General features: G+C 47.6%; 12 protein-coding genes across 12 annotated transcripts; 6 read left to right on the top strand and 6 right to left on the bottom strand.

Moving 5' to 3' along the window:
* Window positions 1-521: 521 nt before the first annotated feature.
* Window positions 522-1,075, bottom strand: LY89DRAFT_742589 (uncharacterized protein; the record flags this gene model as incomplete). Its single annotated transcript, XM_018220842.1, has 3 exons — window positions 522-706; window positions 754-992; window positions 1,041-1,075. 3 exons carry the CDS (start codon window positions 1,073-1,075, stop codon window positions 522-524), a joined length of 459 nt encoding a protein of 152 aa, XP_018062179.1.
* Window positions 1,076-1,582: 507 nt separating this feature from the next.
* Window positions 1,583-2,520, bottom strand: LY89DRAFT_742588 (uncharacterized protein; the record flags this gene model as incomplete). The annotated part of the gene is made up of 5 exons (XM_018220841.1): window positions 1,583-1,820; window positions 1,872-1,954; window positions 2,003-2,056; window positions 2,114-2,235; window positions 2,388-2,520. 5 exons carry the CDS (start codon window positions 2,518-2,520, stop codon window positions 1,583-1,585), a joined length of 630 nt encoding a protein of 209 aa, XP_018062178.1.
* Window positions 2,521-2,968: 448 nt separating this feature from the next.
* On the bottom strand, window positions 2,969-4,840 carry LY89DRAFT_765896 (MFS general substrate transporter; the record flags this gene model as incomplete). The annotated part of the gene is made up of 4 exons (XM_018221694.1): window positions 2,969-3,644; window positions 3,701-3,903; window positions 4,051-4,541; window positions 4,597-4,840. 4 exons carry the CDS (start codon window positions 4,838-4,840, stop codon window positions 2,969-2,971), a joined length of 1,614 nt encoding a protein of 537 aa, XP_018062177.1.
* Window positions 4,841-6,106: 1,266 nt separating this feature from the next.
* LY89DRAFT_691513 (endo-1,3-1,4-beta-D-glucanase) lies at window positions 6,107-7,177 on the bottom strand. The gene is made up of 2 exons (XM_018216343.1): window positions 6,840-7,177; window positions 6,107-6,791 (listed from the first exon to the last, which is right to left on the bottom strand). Exons 1-2 carry the CDS (start codon window positions 7,055-7,057, stop codon window positions 6,257-6,259), a joined length of 753 nt encoding a protein of 250 aa, XP_018062176.1. The 5' UTR covers window positions 7,058-7,177; the 3' UTR covers window positions 6,107-6,256.
* A 270-nt stretch (window positions 7,178-7,447) lies between these two features.
* Window positions 7,448-9,745, top strand: LY89DRAFT_702248 (cytochrome P450; the record flags this gene model as incomplete). The annotated part of the gene is made up of 5 exons (XM_018217242.1): window positions 7,448-7,505; window positions 8,019-8,106; window positions 8,167-8,928; window positions 9,011-9,471; window positions 9,525-9,745. The coding sequence occupies 5 exons, from the start codon at window positions 7,448-7,450 to the stop codon at window positions 9,743-9,745; spliced, it is 1,590 nt and encodes a 529-aa protein (XP_018062175.1).
* Window positions 9,746-10,027: 282 nt separating this feature from the next.
* LY89DRAFT_559781 (acyl-CoA N-acyltransferase) lies at window positions 10,028-10,660 on the bottom strand (the record flags this gene model as incomplete). The annotated part of the gene is made up of 1 exon (XM_018208442.2): window positions 10,028-10,660. A coding segment is annotated over one exon (633 nt), but the record flags the coding sequence as incomplete, so codon positions are not given.
* A 1,142-nt stretch (window positions 10,661-11,802) lies between these two features.
* Window positions 11,803-12,446, top strand: LY89DRAFT_630864 (HSP20-like chaperone; the record flags this gene model as incomplete). The annotated part of the gene is made up of 2 exons (XM_018211251.1): window positions 11,803-12,111; window positions 12,205-12,446. Coding segments are annotated over 2 exons (492 nt in total), but the record flags the coding sequence as incomplete, so codon positions are not given.
* A 1,320-nt stretch (window positions 12,447-13,766) lies between these two features.
* On the top strand, window positions 13,767-14,346 carry LY89DRAFT_691507 (uncharacterized protein). Its single transcript, XM_018216342.1, has one exon. It carries the CDS (start codon window positions 14,080-14,082, stop codon window positions 14,329-14,331), a length of 252 nt encoding a protein of 83 aa, XP_018062172.1. The 5' UTR covers window positions 13,767-14,079; the 3' UTR covers window positions 14,332-14,346.
* LY89DRAFT_352943 (uncharacterized protein) lies at window positions 14,310-14,939 on the top strand. The gene is made up of 3 exons (XM_018206942.1): window positions 14,310-14,625; window positions 14,677-14,771; window positions 14,831-14,939. The coding sequence occupies exons 1-3, from the start codon at window positions 14,410-14,412 to the stop codon at window positions 14,859-14,861; spliced, it is 342 nt and encodes a 113-aa protein (XP_018062171.1). The 5' UTR covers window positions 14,310-14,409; the 3' UTR covers window positions 14,862-14,939.
* A 77-nt stretch (window positions 14,940-15,016) lies between these two features.
* LY89DRAFT_725553 (uncharacterized protein) lies at window positions 15,017-16,464 on the top strand (the record flags this gene model as incomplete). Its single annotated transcript, XM_018218984.1, has 3 exons — window positions 15,017-15,089; window positions 15,494-16,042; window positions 16,208-16,464. 3 exons carry the CDS (start codon window positions 15,017-15,019, stop codon window positions 16,462-16,464), a joined length of 879 nt encoding a protein of 292 aa, XP_018062170.1.
* A 1,787-nt stretch (window positions 16,465-18,251) lies between these two features.
* LY89DRAFT_352935 (uncharacterized protein) lies at window positions 18,252-19,449 on the top strand. Its single transcript, XM_018206941.1, has 2 exons — window positions 18,252-18,479; window positions 18,553-19,449. The coding sequence occupies exon 2, from the start codon at window positions 18,653-18,655 to the stop codon at window positions 19,250-19,252; it is 600 nt and encodes a 199-aa protein (XP_018062169.1). The 5' UTR covers window positions 18,252-18,479; window positions 18,553-18,652; the 3' UTR covers window positions 19,253-19,449.
* A 662-nt stretch (window positions 19,450-20,111) lies between these two features.
* On the bottom strand, window positions 20,112-21,944 carry LY89DRAFT_765881 (FAD/NAD(P)-binding domain-containing protein; the record flags this gene model as incomplete). The annotated part of the gene is made up of 5 exons (XM_018221693.1): window positions 20,112-21,204; window positions 21,252-21,293; window positions 21,349-21,507; window positions 21,564-21,677; window positions 21,733-21,944. Coding segments are annotated over 5 exons (1,620 nt in total), but the record flags the coding sequence as incomplete, so codon positions are not given.
* Between the last annotated feature and the right edge of the window lie 3,517 nt (window positions 21,945-25,461).

Genomic DNA, 25,461 nt, shown 5'->3' with positions numbered 1-25,461 from the left:
TCCCTTGATTGTTAGCATACTGGTGAATCTTTGGTCCATGCTGTGATCCTCCAATGGCGATGGTACTCTATGGTTATCTGAAGTTTGGCACATGTTGCGACCCTCCAGTGGCGCCCTCTCTAATATTGCCCTTAAATTGCGGCTGGCGGATTGACCCTTCCAGGTGAGTGATATATATTCGTGGGTCCATGGTGCATGTCGTGGTTCTCCAATGGAGATGAAATTTCATAATCATCTGAATTTCGGCTGTGGTAGATGCTGCGACTTTCCAATGGAGCCGACGCTGTTATATATCATCTGTCAAAAATTGTATGTAGTACAACAAAACTTAAGCAAAACTTTTAGCAGGACTTCTTTGAAATCCCTGCGCAACTCAAATATACTCCTCCCTCACATGAATATCATGCACCTCCCCCTCCAACCCAAACGCCGCATGCCTCGCCGCAACCCCACTACCCCTCCTCCTAACCCTCTCATCCCCCTCCAAATGTCCAAACTTCAACCTATTCCTCCAAAAATCCTTATGTCTCGGCGCCTGTCCCAATGAATAGCCCTCCGTAATCCGATCCAGATTCCCATTCCGCGTCGTCGCTAACAGGGTACTGAAATGTGTATCCGTTGCATACCCATTCTTTTTGAACGCCCAGATCCCTTCGAATACGGCGAGAAGTGTAAGTCCCATAGCGATTGAGTAGGGGAGTAAGAGCTAGAAGGGCTCGTAGTTCTAGAGTAGCACTGTTTGGGGCGATGTACAGGGTGCTGAGATGTTGAGTGCTTGGTAGAAAGATGTGTCTGTCGTCAAGGAGAGAACTTGGCGTGCGAAAGCGTCCTGCAGGGCGTCTATGAAATTGCTTTGCACGTATTGTGTTGTTTGATTTAGGAGAGGGGTTTGGGAGATGTAGGAGAAGCTTCGGGTTATGGAGGTGTAGTTTGTTTGGTTGATGGTTTCTGCTAGGATGACGCGGAAGATGAATCCTGTTGCGTGGTAGCCACTGCGGATATTAGAACTCGGTTGAAGTTGAAGGAAGAAAAGAGCTTACATGAATCGATTATATTGGGGATCTTCTGGTGTCATGTTACTTCAGTTGGATAAAAGGAGGCTCTCCATAGATGCATTCCAAGAATGGATTTGCATCAAGTTATTTAAGAAGTGGATGTCAAAGTTGTATGTCGCGTTGTAAAGCTCGCATTTCACCAAATGCTCCCCGAGGATGAATGGATAAGACGTAGAGTAGTTCAGAGGCTCGATGGGGACAGTGGTGTTGACAACATAGCCGATCCAAAGGGTTGGCTCTTTGGTGAAGATCCCAATCGTCGAATCATTGTCCGCCGTCATATATTGCCACTCAACAGGAGCCCCATTATAATCTTCTACCACGTCAGAAAAGCTAGTATAGATAGATTGACCGACGGGTGCCAGCTGAGATTGTAGCAGAACAGTGTTGCTGTCCAGGGGTGATGCTTCCTCGCAGGAATAGTATGGAGCCTGGAACGAGACGTTATAATTGCAATCGACTCCTCCAGCGCACGGATTTACACCTTGGATAGGGCCGGAGATCGAGAATAAAGACAATTGTGAGACTTATTCTAGTGCCATGGAAGGCTCTTCGTAGAAGATAATGGAGTTATTGGAAGGCATTGCGCGGCCATATACCAGGCCTTGGGGACCGAGATTTTCTCCAGCGAGCAAAGTAGGAGTTACCTGTACGTCGAGATTCATATTGATTGATTGAATATTGTTACATGTTATTGTAATATTCTCAGTTCTGGCAATGGGCGTCAGGGTGGCTGGAGTGAGGAGGACGGAGATGGGGATAAGCCTATTTTCAGATCAACTACGCAGGTAGCCACAAGGGCGCAGAGGAACGTACCATAGTTGAATCGCTAGTATGGATAAACGTGTAGCTCTGGAGATCAATTCGAGGTCAAGAAACCCTAAAGGGTCGTCCAAAGCCTATAAAGCATTAATTCAAGCCCTTACAGTTTTGAAGAAGATACCAACATTAAAGATTGCATCAATCGTGGACAATTTGAAAGATCGCTTTTTCAAAGTGACCTACCAGAGTCAGAATAATGGATCTTGTCGTGGGCAATGCCAAAAGATTAATCGCACCCAGACAAGTTGTTGATAAGCAATGACAACGGCCCTTGTCAGACAAAACGCACCAAAAGTGCTCAGAGCCAGCCCGGCACGCTGAGGCCATTGCGGATCAAGCACTAAACGTCCTTTCAGGGCTGCATTGTACCGATCGTGAGCAATCATAGCTCCAACTCCCAAGAGATAAAAACCAATCATATAAGTAGGAGAAAACCAATGGATTCTCTATGGAGGATAAGTTGCTACGGAGAAAATGTTAGGATCGGTTTGAGGTTCTGCATTGAATTACCTGGTGTCGGTTGTTCCATGACCTCGACGGTGTACGGGTCCGCCTTCTTAGAGATCGGAGGAGTGAAATTGTGTTGAGTAGCCGCTTCAGGGCGCGCCGCCTGTATCTCATGATCGGCCTCTTCTCCAGTCATCTCGAAGCGGTGACGGGGGTCCTGTACGCTCCTCGAAGAATTTATCAAACGGAGATAGACTTATGATCGTTCCTGATATCGATAGGAAGATTTGATCCGGTGCTGGACACTTCCAGACTTGGCAGGGTCTCGGCCTATATGACGCGCTGCAGACCCAGCATGTCAAACCTCACGTGTCCATTCCAGGGAGTATGGCATACATTTTTTCCAACATTCCAGCGTGGAAACTCCCGTCAATGCCTACCCGTGGAGAATTCCAACGGCTCCCAAGCTATGATCAAGTAGTGATCTTCTGCAAGGGAGCCCCGGGTTCCGATGAACTGAACCCCGGAAACATCCCCGTCTGTAAATGCCCGAAGTAAGCTTTGCGCTTGTTGATTGTATTCATTTTGGTCAATTTCATATACAAACCACAACATTCCATGAGAACCCAGAGAACCCTCTCAAATCAAGCTTTTCTCAAGTTTCCTTCCACATCAGTCCCACTGCCCGTCCCAACACTCCTCTCACTCTCCTCCTTCGACCCTCTGCACCTCTTCCCAAACAGCTGAATCCCAATCATCGGCAAAATACTAACTCCCACAATCAAAGCAGTTGCGACACCCGCACTCGCTGCGAGCCCCAGATTATCAAACATATCCGGGAACCAGAACGGGCCAATAAATCCCCAAATTTGCCTCACGAACGTGATGAAAACCCCAATACTAGCACTCTCCTCCAAGTGGCAATCCACAGCATAAGTAATTAGCACCGTAGTCACGATCTGGTTTCCGGCTCCCGCAATCGCTATCCCTATCACCGGGGAGATATTCCAGTGATGGAGCCCCGCATTCTGGGTCTGTACCAAGAAGACTACTGCGCCCACAATTGTCAAGATGAAACCTGCGTACGACAACCACAGTCTGTACTCAGGCGCCGGACGACGTCCGTTGTGTTTCTTGGTGGCAGAATTCATCCAGAAGTCGGACAATGAACCGCCGAGCTGTTCACCGATTACGCTGCCAATAATGATTCCTAGGAATTGGAGACCGAGTTGCTGGGCGTTGAAGCCAAATTTGGCGCCAAAAAGTTGGGGGAGTTCGACGGTTATCATGACACTGCCAAAGAGGAAGGTCATAGCGTAACTATGTTGTTTGTTAGCGCAACGTAGAAGAGGATACGGGAGAAGGAGGCAACTTACGCGATGGCTGGGATGACGATGCAAGGTTTTGCTACGAGAGTGAGAGGGTGCACGAAATCTCGGAAAGTGAGAGGACGTGGATCGATGCGACTAAAGTTGTAGTACTCGGTCTTTATGGCGGAGGTTGGGTGCGAGGTGTTGAGGCGGATGTAACGAGTTTCGGGGCCGAAAAAGAGGTAGAGAAGGAATTGGACGCCGTTGATCTTTGCGATGTGTCAGTTGGAAAGGGCAATAGAGAGCATGTCTTGAAGTTTCAGGTTCGGCATCACTTGAGTCTCGAAAGAAAATCAAAGAACGAAAAGCACAAAGTTGAGATTAAAAGAGAGAAGGTAAGACAAAAGAAGACTCACCATAGCTAAGATCCAATAGATCCATCGATACCCAACATGATACGCCACAAAGCCAAAGATGAATGGGCTGAGTGGAACACCCAACGTAACCATCAACGTCCAAATTCCCATATACCTGGCTCTCTCCTTCTTGAAGAATGTCTCGGTCACAACCGCACTTCCAATTGCCGCCGCAGGAGAAATAAAGAACGCCACAATAGCTCTACACAATGCCATCGTTGCATAAGAAGGGCTTTTGGCACAGCCAATGTTGCCTACCAACGAGCAGATCAGCGAAAGGAGGAAGAGAGGACGTCGGCCGTAGGTGTTGGAGAAAGGCTTCCAGATCAAGGGAGCCACACCTAAGATGCAAATTTGGAGGGAGGTGAGGTATGTTACTCGCTGGAGGGAGACACCGAGGTCGATGGCAATGGTTTCGTATGCGGGGATAATGGCTGCTGCTGTGAAAGTTGACATGCATGCGTGGATTGCGACAAGAGTAAGATTCGTTACTTTCTGGTATTTCTGTCAGTATTTGTTTTCTTGGTGTCTGATGGCAAGGGAGACTTGCCTTCCATTGTGGCCAATTGTATGGATCAGCTTCTCCCATGTCGGGAATTGGATCCAGATCATATGTTCCATGACGGCCGAGGAGGTATTGTCGGTGCTCGTTGGAAAGACCTTTTGCGTCGCCAAAGTATGTTCCATGAGTGGGTGCTGGGTCAAGCTTCTCGACGTATTCGCCATTAGGGGCTTCGTGTTCCTTATTTGTTGCCACGCCGTTCGAAAAGTCTTGAGCGGAGGTGGCCATCGTGGTGGACTTTCCTTCTCTCGATATATATGTCGAAGGCAGAATGAAATGAGAGACTGGCAATGAAGCTCTTGAAAAGTTCGTCGAGCTCAATGTTTGATGTCCACCGAATCTTGGCAGGATCCTTGCTTGATGTCCGATTCCAATCCGATGATCTTCCCTGTCACTTACACCAAGAAGAAAAAGGTACAAAATCGACTTGAGAATGTAGATCTGGAGAGAAGAGAATCAACACAAAAGCAGAGGGCAACTCGTAACTAATATCCTCCCCAAGCTACGCCATTTCCCCAGTCCCCGCATATCACAACCCCATCGAGACCCCCCGTTCAAAAACATATGGCCGCGCATCCCGTACTCTTGTTGATCCACGACGTCGCGTCTCCGGCGTTATATCCAGATTCGGGACTGTATCCGGTGAAGCTTTGACACGTCCCGTCAAGCTTTGCGGCGGACGGGTGCGGCTTGCGTTCGTTGGCTTGTGATACCCTTGTTAAATCTTGGTTGTTGGGATCACGAATCTACGTTTGTTGTAGAGCGAGTGTGGGGATCCCCACGCGGGTGAGGGGCAGACGGGCATACTTTTAAGCCGAAGTTGGAGACATGGAGAAAATAGAGGCGAAGAGGCTATGTCCGTGACAATTCTAAAACAAAGCGGGAGAGGTTTCAACAGAATAACGAGGGGAAGAGAAGGTCTAGAAGCCGGGGTTGTGGAGGAATGGAGAAATTCCTGGAGAAAGAGGCTGAAGTGAAGCGAGCTTGGGTGAGATCCTAATTAGATGAAGAGTTAGCAAGTTCAAGCACCCCCAAAGGTTGGCTACCACCTTTTGGTACCCAATGGCAGACCATACCTCGAACTCTTGGATAGAATACGCGCATATGTTTATCACGTGATGATATACCACCAAAAGAATAAGTAACCAGGGAGTAAGTAATGCAGAGTTATGCTTATTCGTCAGCTCAAGATTATTCGCTGATGAGAACCAGCTTGGAACATCTAGTGAGAGAGTTTGATTGAATTAATCCTTTTTTTCATTGATGAACGTGGCAATGTGTACTAGGAATTCTAGAACTTTGGACATGGACCGGATTGAGGATTAGCTGTAGAAGTGTGTAGCAAGCTTGGCACTATCTATTCCCTAAGTTTCGGATTCTCATATTGATCTAGCTTTCATGGAACCATTCAATTATATTGCTAGGCAACTGAACTACGAGTTGAGTATCACTAGTGCAGAGAACTCTCTCGAAATATTAATATTTAAATCATGAGAATTAATGCTGCTAGTCTGAAGCTTCTTCTGTCAGTTCGATATCACCTGATTGAAAGAATTTGAGAGCAGGAGATTATTTCAAGTCTATCTGCGCCATTTGCAGTAATCTGATACACTCTCGAGCATCGTTCTTGAGTTCAACTCTAGTCTAATGCAAGAATTGATTGAACCAAGACACGGTAGCATTCTTAGCTCTCTCCAATCCCTCCTTCTGCTTTGGGTTGTTGGGATCACCTTTTGCCGCAAATCCATGCACTAGGCCTGGGTAGTAATCATATCGATATGGTATTCCTAGACCCGGGATGATTCTATTGCAATACTCCTTCAGCTCTGGCGTCAATTGCTGGTCAAACTCTGGAGCCAAAATCTGGGTTGGCACACCCAGCGCATCAACTTCTTTAGTTGTCACCTGCGATGGATGTGCAACCGACACGGCATCAACGAGATTATTGCCTTTTGCTCCAAGTTGGAAGGATGCCCATCCACCGTAGCAATAGCCTACAGCGCCGATTTTCTTGTATTGCGCCTTCAAGGCTTTAGCGCAGGCGAAGATCTCGGGCCCTCGGATTTTCTTCGAATGTCGACCGGTGAAAGACGGCATATCGAGCTGCCTCATCTTCTCGGGATCTCCTGTCGTGTACGCATCCGTCAAGAGGTCGGGGTCGAGGACCTCTCCATCAAAGCTATGTACTCAATTAACGTGTCTTGCCAAAAGCGTCTGAATAGCTTACAAGTCTGGAAGATATACGGTAGCATTGGCTTCTTCAGCGAAGTGGTCTGCTAAGATACGAAGATTAGGAAATGTCCAGCCAAACACATCGTGAATGAGCAAGATCGCAACGTCTTTGTTGGAGCCAGTGATGTAGGCCTTGTTCTTGTCGAGTGTGCCCTCGTGACCCACGGGCTTTCCGTCCCATTTGAAGCCAGACTTGCAGCAAGCATATGACATCTTCACGAGTTGGAAAGATGGATTTTAAGGATTTGAAAGAGTCCAATTGATCGTTGCAGGTAGTTGGAGGAATGAGTTGGACAACGAGAAGCAAGCAACAATAGTTATGGGATCATTGATAGATTGTAAATCATGTACCATCAGCACGGATCGCACGGCCGTACTGTACCCCAACCTCGCATGTCAAAAGTGGAGAACTCGCTTCCAAAACGAATCCAAATCGAAGATCATCAACCTCGGACTTTTTATATCCCATGGCCAATCAAATTGGTGCGCTCGGCTAATGCCAATTGTTTACACGAATCACCAAAGTTGGTGCTCTCAAGGTTGTAGGCACAGCTGAGAATCGATTGACTTTCTTCGATTTCATCTGAGGCAAGGACTGTGGACATGAATGGTTTTGTTCGGCAGTGGGGAGAATCTGCGCCTTCTCGTTCCACGCCGAAGGGTACGCTCAGCCAGAATCATACAAACGAATTATGATAAGTCTTCCACGACGCTCACGATCTCGCGACTCAATGCCGGTATTTACCCTAGAGTATTAACGAAGCATTAAGTAGCGTTATCTCCAACGATGTCAGCAAGCGGAGCCTGAATGTTAGGCGTGAGTGGCGGGTTCGGAAATCCAGTGTCTTCATTGGCAGGTGAAGTTCCTGGCATATGTACCCCGTACTCGATCATCATACATAACATGGATAATTACCGAAGCTTACATTGGATCCTAGTAACCAACAAAAGACTTCACGTGTATGTTTGTTATAAAACCTATACCTAAGTCCCAAGAATACCGCAACTGAGAAACAGACAGTCTTCATTGTATTTCACAATACTGCAGCTATGGAACTCCAAGTTAATTATCTTGGAAGACTACTTGAGCTTGTGCGGACGTATGCACCAGCTATTCTTCTGACTTCTCTTTTGGCTTGGATTGTATTCGTCATTTCCCGCCTAAGAGCGACAGGCCCTCCACGCATCTTCGATCCTATTCCGTTTGTCTTCAACACCCTCCAATTCGTGTTCAATAATGACAAGTTTATGAATCGAGCCACGTATGTATTTACTCGTGCCTCAGCTACCTATTTTGTCTAACAAGCTACCTCGATACACAGCCAGGCTCTCGAGAATTCTCCCGTCGTCAAGTTCTGGTTTGCAGGCAAGCCTGTCTATCTCGTCGCAGGACTGAAGAATTATCAAAGCATCTTCGCCTCCCGTGACTTGACATACAATGGCATAATGCTGCAAATTGGCTTTCCCAGGCTCTGGAGAATGAGCGACAGTGAGGTAAAACGCTTTGCAGATGATCGATCAGGAATCAGAGAAACGCCACTTCCAGGCACCGAGCATATTGCACCTGAGCAGCGTTACTGGGCTCCGAAGTACCATGTGCTGTACGAGTTCTTGAGTCGGCCACATCAACTCAAGCCCATTGTCGACCAATTCACGAATCAGTTCTCGCAGGTGGTGGAAAAATACCCCGTTGGGGAGTGGACGAACTTGAGTATTGATAAATTGACTCGGGGAGATTTTACGCGGTGCGCCATTACCACGCTCTTTGGGCCAACTATCTTCGAGTTGAACCCAGACTTTCTTGATGCCTTCTGGGATTTCGACTCTTACGCCGGTGTCTTGGTTTATGGGTTGCCGGAATGGATGTATCCAGCGCCATTCAGGGCTTCGGATCGCTTCCTCGACAGGATCGAGAAGTATGTGGAGGCTGGCCTGAAGAACTTCAATTGGGATGGCTCCGAAGTCGATGTACAATGGGAACCGCGTTTTGGGAGTCGTGTCACCCGTGAGCTCGCCAAGTGGCTCACGGATGCTGGATTCCGACGCAAAACTGTTGCTGGAGGACTGGGAACGCTCCTTTTTGGGTATGCAACCCATACATCTTGGAATTATTGTGTGGCTGTGCTCCCATTCGCTTCAGAGGGGCTGACTATTCTCATGATTTAGGCAGAACTCCAACACAATTCCTGTCGTCAGTTGGATGCTGATGGAACTCAACAAGGACCCTGCGCTGTTGAAAGCGGTGCGTGAAGAGGTCGCTGGTGCTTTCGTGACGGACTCTAGCACCGGTGAACGCACACTCGATGTCCAGAAGGCAACTTCGCTCCCACTATTGCAATCCCTTTGGACCGAGATCTTGCGTTTCCGTGTATCCATGGTCATCATGCGAACCGTTGAAGAACCCATCTCCATTGGCGGGGTCAACATCGCCAAAGGATCACTAATACATGCGTATTCGCGAATATCACAAACTGACGAGGAGACCTGGGGAACATCACAGCACCCGGCTGATCAATTTTGGGCGGAGAGACACATCAACTTCGTTGAGGAGAAGGACTGGACGGGTCAACTCTGCAAGAGGCGTGAGTTCGCACTGGCTGCTAGCCCCGCCGGCTTCTTTCCATTTGGTACGGTGATCCTCCCTCCAGCACAAAGGACACTTTTCTAACGTGATCTTCAGGCGGTGGAGTTCCTATTTGCCCAGGGCGTCACTTCGCCAAGAGTGAGGTATTCGCCATGCTGGCAATCCTGGTTGACCGATTCGAGATGGAGTTTGTTAGTTGGACAAACTTTGACGGCTCGCCTTCTGATAGACCGGCCGAGAGTAACAAGCGTTTCTCCGGAATTGGGTCGCTTCCTCCTGATCGCGACATGATAGTACGTTGGAAGCGCATTTGGTAGAGAGTAGTTTGAGGTTTTTGAATACACAGGGAAAGATGGACCTATCTGAAGTAGAGAGGAGTGAAAACAGAGGGAGCACTGTTTAGGTGAGATAGTAATTGTTCTAGCTCCCTTGTTGAACTTTCTATGTCTCCTGTCCGCAGGGCTCACATTTGGACCACTTATTTGTAGGAATTGTACGTCAGTTGTCTGTTATGCTTTGAGGTTTCTATCACGGTTGCAGCCTTGGTGGATCATTCAGCTAAGACAACGACATCGTCACAATGCTGTGCCACTCCATCCCTACTTTAGGCTTTCTCTTATCTCCTGTAAGTTGCGTTTCTGTCGTTGCTGTTCATCAAAATTCTCATCCTCCAACCACTTTTCAAACGCGGCCTTGCACAATGGCCATTCGGAATCGAGAACACAGAAGAAAGCGGTGTCTCTGCTCCTCCCTTTATTGATCTGATCTTGTCTGAATGTCCCTTCATGCACAAATCCATATCTCTTTGCAGCATTTGTAGACTGCTTATTCAAGGAATTTGTTTTCCATCCTACTCTTCGATGGTTTCCCTTGAAGAGAAGATCGGTGACGAGATAGGGCACTTCCGTACCTGCCCTAGTCGCCTGTAAATCGGGACCGAAGAAGAGTCCAAGCTCGCCGATTCGATGGGAGTCGCGATGCTCGGATAGACCAAGCGCAAGGCCGACTCCTTTGCCTTGTTTAGGTCCGGAAACGAGAATGATGGTCCAAACCGTGAGGTCGTCTTTGAGAAACTCCATGAACTCGCTCAGCATCTTATCATGCTCCTCACGTGTTTCGTATGGCCCGTCAGGCCACCATGTCCAGAGATCTTGGTGAGATCCCATGTTCTCCCAAAGGTCAGGGAAATGGTCCTGCGCGAGGCGCTCTAGCCTCACATGCTTGCCAGTCACAACAGATGGAGGGAGGGTTGCAGGCTCGGTGTTGGACACGATAGGCGCAAGGGTGATAGGATTCGACATGCTGTGTCAATGGTAGAATGAGGTGTTCTCTCTAGGTTCGCAATATATTGACGTTGGAAGACGACGAATCCCTCACATTATATCGATCCTGAAAGGATGATAAGTTGTGATTGGGGTTGCATGAGACATAGAAAGCTTTACTCCTTTAAGACTAGTCAGGGGAATAGCACTTGCTTAGAGAAGAGCGGTGTGAACTCTATCTCAAGGTATGCCAATGAGAGAAATGGTTCCGGCCCTGTTGCATCAGATAGAAGCAATAATAGGAAACAAATCCGGAGGAGTCGGATGCAGATTCCCGAGCGAAAAAGCACGCCGCAAGGGACATTCCAACAGATAACAGATAAGAGCGGCATTAACCGTATATGGCTAGATTAGCCCCTCAATCTCCTGAAGATATATCTTTGTACATATCTTTGCACTCACCCAATATTGTTATGTACGAGATGCTGGAACATGAATTGCGCTTCTTTTCGTCACTGGGCACTGTGAGTGATCACTTGATCGTGCATCTTCACATCGAGTCCCTTTGCCACACAAGAGTGTTTGATGCGACCGCGCTTTCGATACTGCCCGCAGTATTGAGAACCGCGGACGAGCTCCAGGCCTCCAAAGCTGCCGCGCAACGTATGCCAAAGCTACACACTGTCGTACTTTCTGGTAGTCGAAGTAGTCATTCATGTTGTTTGAGTCAAGCTTTGAGAAGGCGGTCGTCAACGATGGAACACCGCCATGATTTGTCAGTCGGGTGTGGCGCATTACGGTCACGTGTTTGTTAACGCCTCCCTTCTTATCTCTTCATGTTGCTTCCAGAAACAGCCAGCAGAGCCTCGTAAGCTCGAATTTCTGATCAAGCAGATTGCGTCTTCATCAACGCCTGAAGGTAAGTTAAGGTATATAAGTCCAGCTTTGTTCATTCCAAGATTTCCTTTCATCATTCAAGATCAGAACATCAGATCCAGCTCTCAATCCTCAAAATTTCATCAATAAGTTTCAAACTACCAAAACAACTCCAAACAATCAATATGCCTTTCTTCCAACCAGCCTATCTCGGCCCGGAAGCTACCTTCTTCCACCAGCTCCTCTCCGAGCTGGATCAGCCTGCCCACAAAGGTGCCTGCCGTCCTCACCGACCAGCAGAAACATTCACACCTCGATTCGACGTCACCGAGACTGCTGAATCATATGAGCTTTACGGAGAACTCCCAGGTCTAAACCGAGAAGACCTCTCTATCGAATTCTCGGATGCGCAATCCCTCGTCATCAAGGGCAAGGCCCAACGAACATTCAACTCTGAGACTGCTCAACCAGAACAATCCACCACCAGCGAGAAAGGCAAAGAGAGAGAATCCGATGCTTCATCCGAGAAGAGCCACACTGCTACTGTAGAAGACGACTACGATGATGTCGACGCACCTGTCCCTACTCCAGCCACGACTTCGACCGTCGCTGCTAACGAGCAACCACAAACCACTGAGACGAGCGCACCACAGCCCAAATTCTGGGTCGCTGAGCGCAAAGTTGGAGAGTTTGCTAGAAGTTTCTCATTCTCTCAGAGAATCGAGCAGGACTTTGTCAGTGCTGACTTGAAGAATGGTATTCTTCATGTTGTGGTCCCAAAGAGTCAGAAACCCAAGAAGGTCAATGTCACTGTCAACTAAAAGGATTCGTCATGATGGGGAGTAAGGGATATATGGCGGCATTTGCATAATGGAGTTTTAGTCATGGATCTGTGTTTGATATAGCATAATATAAGTCATTCGTTATATATTCTTAATTCTGGTGAAGTGTTTGGAACGAATTTTATGTGAAACTTAAATATTTTCAATCTCACTAATTGGACTGTTGCCCGAGATTGAGGGCCAAAAGATTTTGCAGGGTCTATTCTTTTGGTTCTCACAGAGCGAAGTAATTTTCATGAATATTAGGTAACCTTTATATCAAATCAGTCACAGCTCACTGGTGGATAACTGTGATATGAATGACTAGACGGTCGTTAACTTGACGGTCTAGTTGTTTCCCCACCGGATGTTTGCTCTTCCCAACAGTGTACCTCGCGTGAGCAGCGCCGCGTTTGCTGCCACCACCCTAAGTAATTTTCCCTCGGAGTTAAACGCACTATAGTAGCCTCCGCGCATCCTGGCTTTTCTTAGAGCTTCATTCAACCTCACGTCTCTCCCAACGTCAGCATGGAGCAAATAACGCTAAGATGGAGGTTCATAAGCCCCATAACGAGAATTTCCTACATCTGGACCCCCTATTTGCTCTATTTCCTCTTCCGCTTCGCCCATTTTTTCCTCAAGGTACCCACGGTGCGCATGATCGAGTATGCGGCTTGCCACCAGCAGCTCGATCATGTCCAAAACGGTGAGTTCCCAATGCCTACCGACCTGGATGAGGCCACGTGTAAGACGCCGGCCGTGCAAGAACAAGTTGCGCAAATAGTGGGGTGGAAGATGAGCTTTGATTCTGTCCCAGGTGTGCTGAGCTTTCATCTGCTGTTGCCTGTCACCTCCTGGACAACGCCGTCAAATTCGATATTTATGCTAACGAGCAGGTTGATTAGCGGCCATCTACTTTGGAAGTATGGCTGATAGATATGGCCACCGTATGGTCCTGACATTGTGCTGCGTGGGATATCCTGTTTGCCTTGCTTTGGATATTGATGACATGTATGCTCAACCTAGAGTTCGGTATTAGTTCACTAAGACTCAAATATTTTAGGTTTCTTTTACTCTACTTTCCCCATCAGTGTCATTTGGCTCTCTTCTTTCTTTCTGTTCCTCGGCGGCGGGCCGCTTGTATTTGCTGCCATGACTGTTGCCCTCGCGGCACATTTGGTACCCCCCTCTTCCAGGTATTACCAAATGCTTTCAGATGCTTGATGTGTTTGAGTAACGATGCATTCAGGAATGTTATCTACTAGTGCTCGCCGCAATGCCGCTTTTTGCAAAACTCATCTCACCTCCTATCGCCACAATGCTGATGGCACGAAACACCTACCTTCCCTCCGTCGTGTCTGCCGTAATTGTAATATCCTGCATTATCTTTTCACGAGCTGTCAGAAACCTCGATCAGGTCCACACAGCTAAGCCAACGGGGCCCGAACATGCTAGAGAACCTCTTTTAAACCATCACGAGGACAGAGCAAGCTCGGATCACCGATCCTCATCCGAAAGCTCCAACGACCCAATGCCAGCCCCAGACACCGCACCAAGCTATCAAGCATCTACAGCACCTATCCGCGCTCTCCTGCTCCGCACACTCGATCAATGCAGAATCTTCTTCAACCGGGAACACCGCTCCCCTCACTTCGTATTCGGCGCCCTAGCCTTCTCCTCAAGAGCAACGCCATGGCTCGCGAAATATTCGTCTTCCAATACCTCTCTGAGAAGTTCCACTGGGCGCTCAAGGACACCACCGTTCTCCGCCTCGCGCTCTCGCTCGGCGCCGTCCTCACCACGCTCCTCCTCAGGCCTGTAGCAACAGCTATGCTCATTCGTCAAAGCGTAGCGACCACGACAATCGATCTGGGCACCATCCGCATATCGCTTCTGGTCTTGGTGGTGTGCTTCGTCGTTGCGTGGGCGGGCTGGTTCGGATGAAATTTTTTATCCTCTGTTCGCTCTTCATCAATGGATCTCTTCGCGGCATGATGGATAGATAGCTGACTTGCCGCAGCAATGGTCGGAGCTGGATTTGGCGAGGGTCTCGAACCCGCGCTGCAAGGTCTCCTCTCGGCCTCGGTGAGCACAGAAGAGATCGGCCGTTTGTTCGCGCTCATGTACACGTGCAGTCTGCTGGGCGACATGATCTGCGGCCCGCTTATGTCCGCATTAATGTCTATCGGGAGAGGCGAAAATAGTGCGTCAGATGGATACTTCTTTCTAGCATCGGCAGTGAGTCCCCTCTGTAATGACCACACGGCTAAACTGACTGCTGTTTGCTAGATCCATTTCGGAGCTATGAGTGTATTGGTCTGCACTTTCCGACCCTTAAAACGCAGAGAAGGTGTAGACACAGAGAATCAAAGTCGAGGCAACATGTATGCTTGAGATTCAACGAACAGAATAAAATCATGATCGTAACAACTAACTGTCTAAGACTCCAAAGCACAGTATCTCTTTTGGGATAATAACTGGAATTTCCTTGGTCTCCATAAACCCCACGTCTCCAATCCTGTACAAACGTGCAACAATATGCAACCTTCCGACGGCGTGCTTATCCATAGTCCATAGTTTGTAGCCTGACCAGGTCTACCTCACCATCGGCATCACACTAGTACCAAGCATGTCGTTCGCAAACGGGTCGGCTGAGATCAAGGGTCCCGGCTGGACAGAGGCATGGGCATCGATCATGGAAGGTAACTGGAAGTCGAAGTCGAAGTCGTCGTAGCCAAAAGAGGGCTGCTCATGACTGGGTTGTATCTGTGCATTCGGGACGCGCAGCTCTACATCGAACTGTCATTCAAGTTAGCATCCAGCCATACCCTTACCCATACCTCCATACATACCCCGAACCCCTGTCGACGGCTGCATCACCATTGGCCCGCGAAGTGGCTTCTCGTACCTGCCTGCTCGTGCCCTGTCCGCAGCAGTATTTATCCAATGAAGACGCTGCTTCCTCGACGGCGAGAGAAGCTCATCCAACGCTCTCCTCTCTCTCTCTCTCTCCTGAGCATAAAGAGTCAGCCTGCTGTGCTGTGCTGTATGTTATTTTCATTTTATTTTCTCGCAAGGCGAACACAATTTTTCTGAATTCCCCAAGTGCTGTACTGTAGCCCCGCCTCGTTAGGGCGTCATCATCGATTCATTCCGCTACGACCTACCTTTCCGCCTCATACGCAACACTTACTGGCGCCGCAAGAAGTGTTGGCATTTCCCCTCTACCCTCCATTGGAGGGAAATTTGCGTCTTGCAACCGCCGCGGCAGATCTCCCGCGTATTGCGGACCTGAGCGTCTTGGGCTTCAGAGACTCGGAGATCTTCCGCTTTGAGAGGCCTCGCTATCAGGAATTTCCTCAAGATGCCGTCGCAGCCTTCTCCAACATATACCGCACTCAGCTCTTGGATCCTCTTGCCATTGTCGTCGTCGTCGAGGACTTGCGGTTGCCCGAGGACGAGACCGGCGCGACTCGCCAAACGGAACGGGTAGTGGTTGGAGTGGCCAGCTGGGATCTACCTGAAGACTCACCGCGGAAGGGCCGGGCCAGTTCGTCGTGCCTAATGTGGATGACCCCTTACCTCAGCCTGATCGCGATCTCTGCCAACGTCGATGGGAGCTCTTTACTCGATTTAGTAAGGCTACAGAGAAGAAGTAAGTTTGGTTGTCCCTTCATTCTGTAGATGTGTGAACATAAGGCAAATGTCACCTAGCATCAGTTGTTTAACATCAGTCCTTTAATGTTAGTTTTACATCCGAGATGTTTTAGGAGACTTGTACCAACTCTAGCTTATCTTTCACAATGCAGATACCTTACAGGAAACAGTATCTGCGATAAGCTGGTCGTCCATCCACTATACCAACGTCGTGGCCACGCCACATCCATGCTGCAATGGTTTCTTGTGCTTTCGAGACATGATAAAATCGACGCAGGGGTTATACCTTCGCATATGGGCGAGCTATTGTATCTGGCCTTGGGTTACGAAAAGATCGATGAAGTTCCGGTCCCGGACGATGGCGACACCCAGGGTTTCTCTCAACGGGTCTTGTTGTTCCACGCAACCGCTAATAAGTAGCCTGAATGGGGCCTGAGAATGGAGATACTAGACTAGTAAGCACAAATTGAATGAGCAAGACTTTTCGCACTTCATGACCATCTGCTTTACGTCGTGCCAATCATCTGCAAGAGATAACTAAATGGACCTTCTTTCAACCAGTGCAAATTAGCCACGGAGTGGCCAGTTGTACACAGCCAATAGTCCCGAGCGGCCCCTTTCCGGCTATTGATATCTTGCCAACTAGAATGATACTGCATCAAGACCAACCCAAGAACCTCACCCTCCAACCACAGTAGCAGTACCAATCCATACAAAGATCATAGCACGGAGCTTAACATTTAACTACGCAGTCCCATAACCATAGCCATGGATAAGGATCTAGTATCGCTGGCTGAAGACCTCTTATCAAAAGTCAAATCGTTCACCAACGACGGAAACTCCAACTCCAGCTCTCCAAGATCACAATCCGAAATATTCCATCTTCGTGAAGATATAAGAGCCACCGCAACACTGATAACACATACGATCGACGGCCCTGAACAGTCCATGAAGGCAATAGCCAGAGGAGTGCGCACCCTTATTTCCTCCTCCCCTCCCCTCCCCTTCCCTACTGCGCGGCTATTGAACAAAAGCATCATCTAGTTCACGACCTGTAGTGCCCTGAAAGTCTGCGCAGATCTGAAGCTGGCAGAGCACCTCCTCCCCCACACCGACGGGCTCTCACTCGAAAAGATCGCCCGCTCCACTGGCTGCGACGCACGAGTGCTACCAAACGGCCGACCAAAAATGGCACCACACCTCCCTTTCAGCAACGATGACCCAGCCCCCGTTCCACGTCTGGATGATATCCGTGTTTGTCCCCCCTCCCGCTCCAAGCCCCATCCCCTTTCCGAATAAACCAGTCTAGAAGAAAAATACTATTCCGTATCCCACCTCCCCCGCTTTCTCGCCCAAGCATTCTACCGCGTTCCCGCCGGCACCACCAGCCCCTTTAGGATTCTCTACTCGACTCCACTCCATTTCTATACCCACAGCTCCATCCACCTTCCCACAACAGCGCTAAACTTCGCACTATCTATCCATGTCCGAGCTTGCTTCTCACCCAACTCCCGTTCCTCGACGTCGCAAATCCCCTACACGACCTCTCCCAAAACGGACACTTCGTCGACGTCGCCGGCGGGTTAGGGAATCTGACGTATTTTCTCGCGGAGAGATTCTTTTTTTTCTACGTTCGAAGTGTAAAATTATTTAATTATTTGTTTTTTTAAAAAAACTTATTTAATAATTAAACAGAAATATAATTAAATATATTATCGATCGTTTTAATCACTGTGACGGACCAGATCAGGTTGAGATGCAAAAAGTAATCTATTCTTAGAATACTAAGGTGAAGAGCTCGGAAAAGCTTTAAACCGAGCTTATATACAGGAGTACGATCACGTGCTAGTGCACGTGATGGTTTCAGCATGGTCGCAGAACTGGATCTGTGATAATCACGTTATTAATTCTTGTTTTCGCTATTTTTCTTTATTTAATCGCGATTTTTAAAGTTTTTTTTTTTAAATTCGAAATATTTTAAAAAAAAGTTTTATTACGAAATATTATAATTTTAAATTTTAAAAACATTTTTAAAAGAAAAGAACATAGTCCGAAAGTTACGTCAATGCTGTCAGGGGTTGAACCCCATAATGCTTCGGCTACGCCTCGCTTAAGCACCAGCCTCCTTATTTTCTTTACGAGTTGCAATCTCCGATCTAAGACTTTAATCTTATGGTAATTAGCTTATGCCGAGGCTTCTACGAAGTCTCTGATCCTATGTATATAAAGCCTTAGTTAGCTACCTTTTAGTTCTTCATCGAATTCAACGACAGTTTTACCCACTGCCTACGTCTTAAGTGTTCCCTCTTGGCGTAGCCCCTTACAAATGCAACGAGAAAGTTCACATATTTCAATGCTTAATAATATATATTAACCGAGATATAATTTACTATATTCAAGCTTAAGCTCGCTATAATTTGCTTTCGAAATTAGTTGTAAGTTAAAATACGTTAATACACTGTACGTAGAGGAGATTGAGTAATAATTGTTTGGATGGAAAATATACAGTTATTTCTCATAGTTGAATTGGAAAGCTTTTTGCATTCTTGTGACTTAACGGCTCTGCGTTGGTTTGTTGGATGGCTACGTCACGTGTCTAGCCAACACCATGTCCCACGTCATCCGTCATCCGTCAACTTCACACTTTGTCCTTCAACTCCAGAGTCATCTATCAAACGCAACACAACACGCGATGCAATCATCGTCGGACGAGCCCAAAACCTTTACACTCTTTCCCAAGCTTCCTCCGGAACTGCAGGAAGCAATCTGGGCTCGCACAATCAACTGGGAACCTCACGTCCTCCCTCGCCCTCCCATTCCCGAGCTCTCGGTCTGTCGTCAAGCACGAGAAGTGCTTCTGAAGATATATAGACCATGCTTTCATTTGGATCCCGGCGAACAGAGAAATGATCTCCAGTTCACTGGCAGAGATGGCCGGGGCCCCGAAGTTCGATACCTCACAATCAGAGGGATGGGAACCCCGTTCCCAAGGTCACCATACGCAAATTACTCGACCGATATCTTGCATCTTACCATCAATTTCATATCTCAAGCGCATAAAGAAGGCTCGTGCCAGATATTTCTGTTCCAAGAAGCGATCGACAACATCCAGAATCTGGTTACACATGGCGCAATGTCTGGCCACTTAGCGTGTACAGACATGAAGGGCCAGCTAGGCTCCATGGAATGCCGCCACGGCCACCTCTAGTAGACCTGAAGCTGGTTATCACCCATTTCGGCGCATTGAAAGTGCTTTATATTGCCGAAGAACCGAAGGTGCAAGTTGATTTCCCACCTTCCGACGAAGATTTGAGCTTCACTACTATGATCGCTCGCTTCCAAGCAAAAGATCCTGATGACGAGCTCATGGCCCCTGCCTTGAAAGCTGTGTATGCGGAAAAGAAAATATTGATACCACAAGGTGAATCTTACCAGAATCCACACGATTCGCGCAAAATGACTCTTGCCAAGCGGTGGATGGAGCATCAGTCAACCGCATTCCCGGATTGGAAAGCTCCTGACTTGCAGTTTGCGAAGCTTATTCCTGATCCGAGAGGCTGATAGGACATACTGCCGGTATGGAAGCGATGCATCTATGCCTTCAACGCCGTGGGCTGTCATCTGTATTTCCGGGATTTTTGAGCATCCGAGACGATGCAGTGTCACTTGGCTGGGTTGGAGACTGCAGGCCAGTGTTTGTAAGGCATGCAAGGACCACTGGTGACTGGCTTCGGGGTGTTGAAGAAGAAGATGTTCGTGCCGCATCGGCAACTAAAATGAAAATAGATAGGAATTTTAGAGTGCTTATGGATTTTATGTCGCTTGAACTCGAAGTATCTACGATTTGTCTCATTACGGGGAGGGGTCTCGGGACGCAGGGATAGACGTTATAAAACAAAGTTTCACACAGTAGAAGTGCAGAGTACATGTAGCAATACTTGGGCGCATCAAAGATTTAACAGCTTCATAGAAGAGGAGTCATAAGGTCATTGCTAAGCATGGATCACCAACTAGATATCTCTTCCAATGTGAAAATACAGCCTGTGGCTAGCCATCGACGAGAAATCTCAAGCCTTCAATTTCAATTCATCACCCCAGCCTTCAGGCCCGCCACCCTCACCAAGAAGTATAGTCCACTTCACCAACTCGTCATCCATTTCCTCAGGAATGCCTCCCGGTCCGCCACCGAAAATGGCCTTTCTCAATATTTCTATCTCATCTGTCAACTTGTTTGCGAGCAGAAACTCAACCGTCTTGATGTATGCACTATCAAGCGAACCCGAGATCCACGCGTGGTGCGAGCTCAATGCCTCGCCGCACATGGCGAACTTATTCTGGCAGTATAACAGCTGGAACTGTGGGTAGACATTCTTGAACTGACCGGGGCCGAACAGTGCATATGCACCACCGGTCCAAGGGTCATTCTCCCACCCCCAAGCGTGGTGGGACTCATACAAGCCAACGAGAGTCTCGAAGCTCGGCCGAGGAGAGCGATCAGACCACAACTTGACCAGGTTCTCGAGGCAGAGTTGCACAATGGGATCCTCCACAGACGGCTTGCGAAGAGGATCGTAGTCCTGCACCAAGGAGGCCATACGAGTAGCGTCCTGAGCCCATGTGTACGAGACTATCATCACAGTGGGATAGTCATGACCATCGTTCCAGGAGGGATAGACCGTAGTCCTGATTGGCAGATCGCTACTGGAGTAACCGCCATACTGATCCACATCAGAGGGATTCCACCAAGCTTCCGAGAACTTGATAGCAACTTTTGTCGCGCGGTCATAGCTTAGTGAGCGAATACCCGTTAGGATATTGTCAGGGAGCTGTAGGCCCTGGAGGTCCATTTGCTGAAGAGGCGCCATAGCGGTGGTGTTGAAAACAAAATCGTACTTTGCAGGAGCTTTGTCAGCGACAGTAACGCTGATCTTCTTCGCCACATTGTCGTTCGACAAGGCTACCACACGAGAATTGGTTGTCACGGTAATTGGCTTGGAATCCACGCGCGGCCAGGATACATCGGCCAATTTGGACTGCATGGCATCTGCCATAAGTTGGCAGCCGCCTTCGACCCGCCACCATTGGTCCTTGGAGGCATTCTGAAAATCGGTATAGTCGATAACAGTCTCTGTGAAAGATTGATCAAATAAACCTGTCGACCTAAAAGGAGGTGAGCAGCTTATAAAGAATGCACAAGGGAACCCTACGTGTCATAGAGCTCAGCGTGGGCGGTTTGATCGTATGACCATCTTTTTGGAACAGTGTCAGATGGACCACATCTCAATGTCTCGCAGCAGAACTTACGGAGGAGACGGAGCACCCTGATCCTTCGGTCCTGCCATGAGGAAGGCTCTCGTGGAGAAGTTGTCCTTGTCCGTGGTCAACCACTTCGTGAAGGCAAGTTGGAAGTTGTTCGCAAAATCGCTAACGATGGGTTCCATGAAATCATCGAATTCATCATCCCTGTAAACAGTAAGCTGGGGATGACTATATTGGAGTTATCAAGCTCATGGACTCACTCTACCGGCTCGTGTCGGTACCAATAAGACACGGGTGGGGGTGGGATCGTTTCGGGGTTCTTGTATATGTAGGGTTGCACATCAAGGCCTAGATAATGCATGAGTCGAAGGGTTCTGCGCGAAGTTAGACTAGGCTTCAAGATATATAATAACGGCGTCAACGACTCACGGCTGCATCCATGGGATTTCTGGAACTCTCATGGCTCCCACATCGTAGTAGTTGTGTCTGGTATCACCCGTGAAATGGTGAGTGTATAGGCGGCCGCCAACCCGATTGTTGCCTTCGAGGATGTCGATGTCAGTAATTCCGACGTATTTTAGCAGCATTCCAATGAAGAGGCCAGTAACGCCGGCTCCAATTATGCAGACCTTGCCGGTGTAAGGTTCGGCTTGGATGTTTTTGGGAAGCTTGGGAGCCGCGGGGAGAGTGTTATGGTGGCCCGGGCTAGCTTTATTCAGCTTTTGAGGAGGTGCTCATGCAAAATATGCTTGGAGTATGCGGCACGAAGTGATGAGCGCTGAGTGGTCGGGTTGAGGGTGACTTGGGTGGCAGACATGTTGAGGCTGGGTTTGTGGGTAGTGAGTTGTAAAGTTGGTTATCTGTGACACAATTCAAGTCGAGGTGCTTTTGAGATTGATTGAGTTGCGGTCTCAATCTCGCTCAAACAATTACTTATGTAGACGTTTCCCAACCCGCATCATATCGATCTCGTGGAAGAGAAAGTCCGTTCAGATACCAACGAAAACAACGAAAGCGGGGAACCCAAAGGCTGGCTGAGAAAATCACGCAACTGATCGCAAATTACTTTTTTGAGGTCTATCAAAGTACCCTCGGCGTCCAGTAGTTTCAATTTCAGTGTTTTCTTGCTAGTCAGATGCGAGCCATCGATCGAGCACGCGGGAGGAAGTGCTTCCACATTGCTTTTTGGAAGTCTATAATATATACCTTGGGGTCTAACTGGTTCTAAGCCAAATGATCTGTCAGTTTAATGCGGGGGGTACGGAGTACAGCATGACCTGGAAGAAACGAGACAGCTGGTTGTGATCACCTAGCCCTGCATTGCCACAATTTTGTGGAGGCGAGTCTTTTTGCCTGTGTCCGATCTTCTCAGAACTCTGTGGGAAGAACAGCAGGACACTTCATGACACCTCCCTCATAATTGAATAAGAAGCTGCGGTAGAGTCTTTTCCAGAGGAAAAAGGCGGACATGCTTAACCAACAATGTTTCAATTAATCTCGGGCCGTATGCTGGCAGTAAATAATCAAAGATACCCTGAAGAGAAGTGTCTCTAATACTGGTGGCCTTAGTTGCAAGATAACTGGTCGGGACTTGCTGACACGGCTCGGCATGGTGGGCTGAGACCGCAGCCTGCAGTAGATGCCCGAGACCACAGATTGCTTGCAGTAGACGCCCGAGACAGTAGAGCAAGATACTTGTGCAACCCCAGATTCAGCTCACCACGATGCCTGACCGGCCCTCAATCTGCAAGATCCTCACTGCTCTGAAAGATCGCGGCCCCGCGACCGAAGTGGGCGCACACAGTACAGGAAGAGCGTCGCTATATCTAGAGACTCGCATCTATGTTTTAGAATTTTAAACTCTCATTGCATCAGTGTATGCAGCCACAGGCGGGAACATCTACAATAGCGAGCTAAACCTGTCCCGCTTTTATCCCGTCACGGCACGTGCCGAACCTTACTGGATAATACGTAAAATCAAGAGTCCTGTGGGGGCAGGGCATAGGATCCTACATGAAACAAGCACTTTATACAACCTGGAAGATCATCAAACAAGCAGTAGGAAACACGTGCAGGAAATAAAGTAGTTGGGAAAGCAAGAAAGCGTACTATTAGAAGTAAAAAAGAAGATGTCTAGCTAGTCCTAGCGAGAAGAGAGTTCTATATGAGAGCACTAAGTTAGCTGACTCGTGTCTGAAACCCACGACTCAGGCTGAAGCAGCAGCCGCTCAGACCCAAAGGCTGAATTGGAAAATGCCCATGTTGACATTCCATTGTGTGAATTGCTGATACCAATCCTTGAATTTTTTTGACTGCAGAAACACATGCCAAGGAAAGAAGTCAATCCCCAGTCAAGAACATTGTCTCTTCAACACCTTTCGGTCTAGCCTGGATTCTCAAACAAAAATTTTCAGAACCGAGTTCCTTCAAATTGTAACATTGCGCTCGCGATCAGCCCGTATTCGATTATGTTTTCACGCCTTGGAGATTGCCAGCGCTATAAACAACAGAACGACAATGACAACCCCGATGACGACGATGATTATGAGCCATATATGTCTGGATGAAGCGAGACGCGTAGTGGAAGGATTGACGATGGCCACCATGTTGACAACGGATGTTTCAATATCAAGGGTCGGAGGTGTGACACAATTTGGAGTCTAGTGCTGTTGCACCCCGTTCATCGGAATCCAATTCCATGGAATTTCACCCAGTCTATGGTATCCTTAGACATTTATCGGGGATTTTCTATGGAATTTTAACCCCTCTTTTACTTAATGAAATATTTGTAATTTCGCATGTTTTTTATAATTTAATATTTAGTAATTAATTATTAGGTATTAAGCTTGAATGACACGCAATGAGTTATAATTTAGACTTATATTCGTGGAGAAAAGTTTTTTTTTTTAAAAAAAAAAAGGGGGTGGCAATGCCGAATCGGGAAAAGTGAGGAGATTCGGCACTTTTTGGGCACTTTTTGGCTTATAAAAATTCCATGGAAAATCCCCGATGAATTTCTCCTAGTTCTATGGAAATGGAAGGATTCTATGGAATTGGAAAGAATTCCGATGAAAATCAGTATCCGATGAACGGGGTGCAACAGTGCAACACTAATCGTTGTTCCCTTCTGCAGTGAACTGACCGAGAAGAGGTAAAGCAACAAGAGAATAGTGAGATGATAAGATCGAGGATCAAACATTCAGTAATTTGCGTCTTGGGTATCGACAATTTGTGCATTCAAGGTAGAATTGAAAATTCTTAAACAGCCATAGATTCATGAAGCTTGTTGCAAGACTCGAAGTTCTTATATTCTCTTTCACACTGTGATTCAGTATTCCATTCCATCGAGAGTGATTCAACTTGCTGATCTGTTTTTCGATTCCTATCACATCTCAAGAGTCCTCGGCGAAGTATTTACGCACTGTAAATCATTATGAAGAGGAACATCACTACTGTCTCCTCCGTCCTTGTTACTCAGCCGAGCACTGGTGTTTCACTGTTACGATTCACTTTATGAAGGTCAAGTTGATTACCGAGCATGATTTAAATGACCCATGGACCAGCCAGGTCTTTGTCTGAAAGGTCCGTTTAAATCCTCCAGGCAAAGTGTACCGATCTAATTATACTTGTTCCGGGTAATTATAGAGAATTTACTCAACGCATACAAAGGTGAAGTTGATCTAGAAACTTTTGATGGTCACTAGCAGTGCTGATCATGAGTGCCGCAGACTTTTCGATCTAAAAAGCATCTGATAAGCCTTGATTCTGACATACAAGAATACCAACACTGAAGCACCATCCCACCCGAAAGTCACACCTTCCCCTCCATTAATTATGATATTCAAGTCTTAGGTCCAGCCCAAGAATTTAACCCAGACTTCCTGATTTGTAGCATTTCACCGACCCAGTGATTGATTATGTTTTCTTGCATACCCATATGCAGCGGCTGCGACCACGCAAGCTGCAACCACAATAATGATAATCCACATCTCGGTAGAAGTCATGCTTCTTTTGTCTAGTCGCACAGTATCGATGACGAATAAGTTGAGAATTAAATTGCGGAAATCGAGCCTCGAAGAATGTGTAGAGCTCAGTTTCGTAGTTTTTAGTGTCACCGTAGGTGAGAGTCAATTGACCGTGAAGAATGAGATGATTGGC

The sequence above is a fragment of the Mollisia scopiformis genome (genome assembly GCF_001500285.1).
Source record: "Mollisia scopiformis unplaced genomic scaffold LY89scaffold_35, whole genome shotgun sequence".
Lineage (NCBI taxonomy): Eukaryota > Fungi > Ascomycota > Leotiomycetes > Helotiales > Mollisiaceae > Mollisia > Mollisia scopiformis.
Note: the sequence above shows the minus strand (reverse complement) of the source record. Positions and strands in the feature narration are given on the sequence as shown.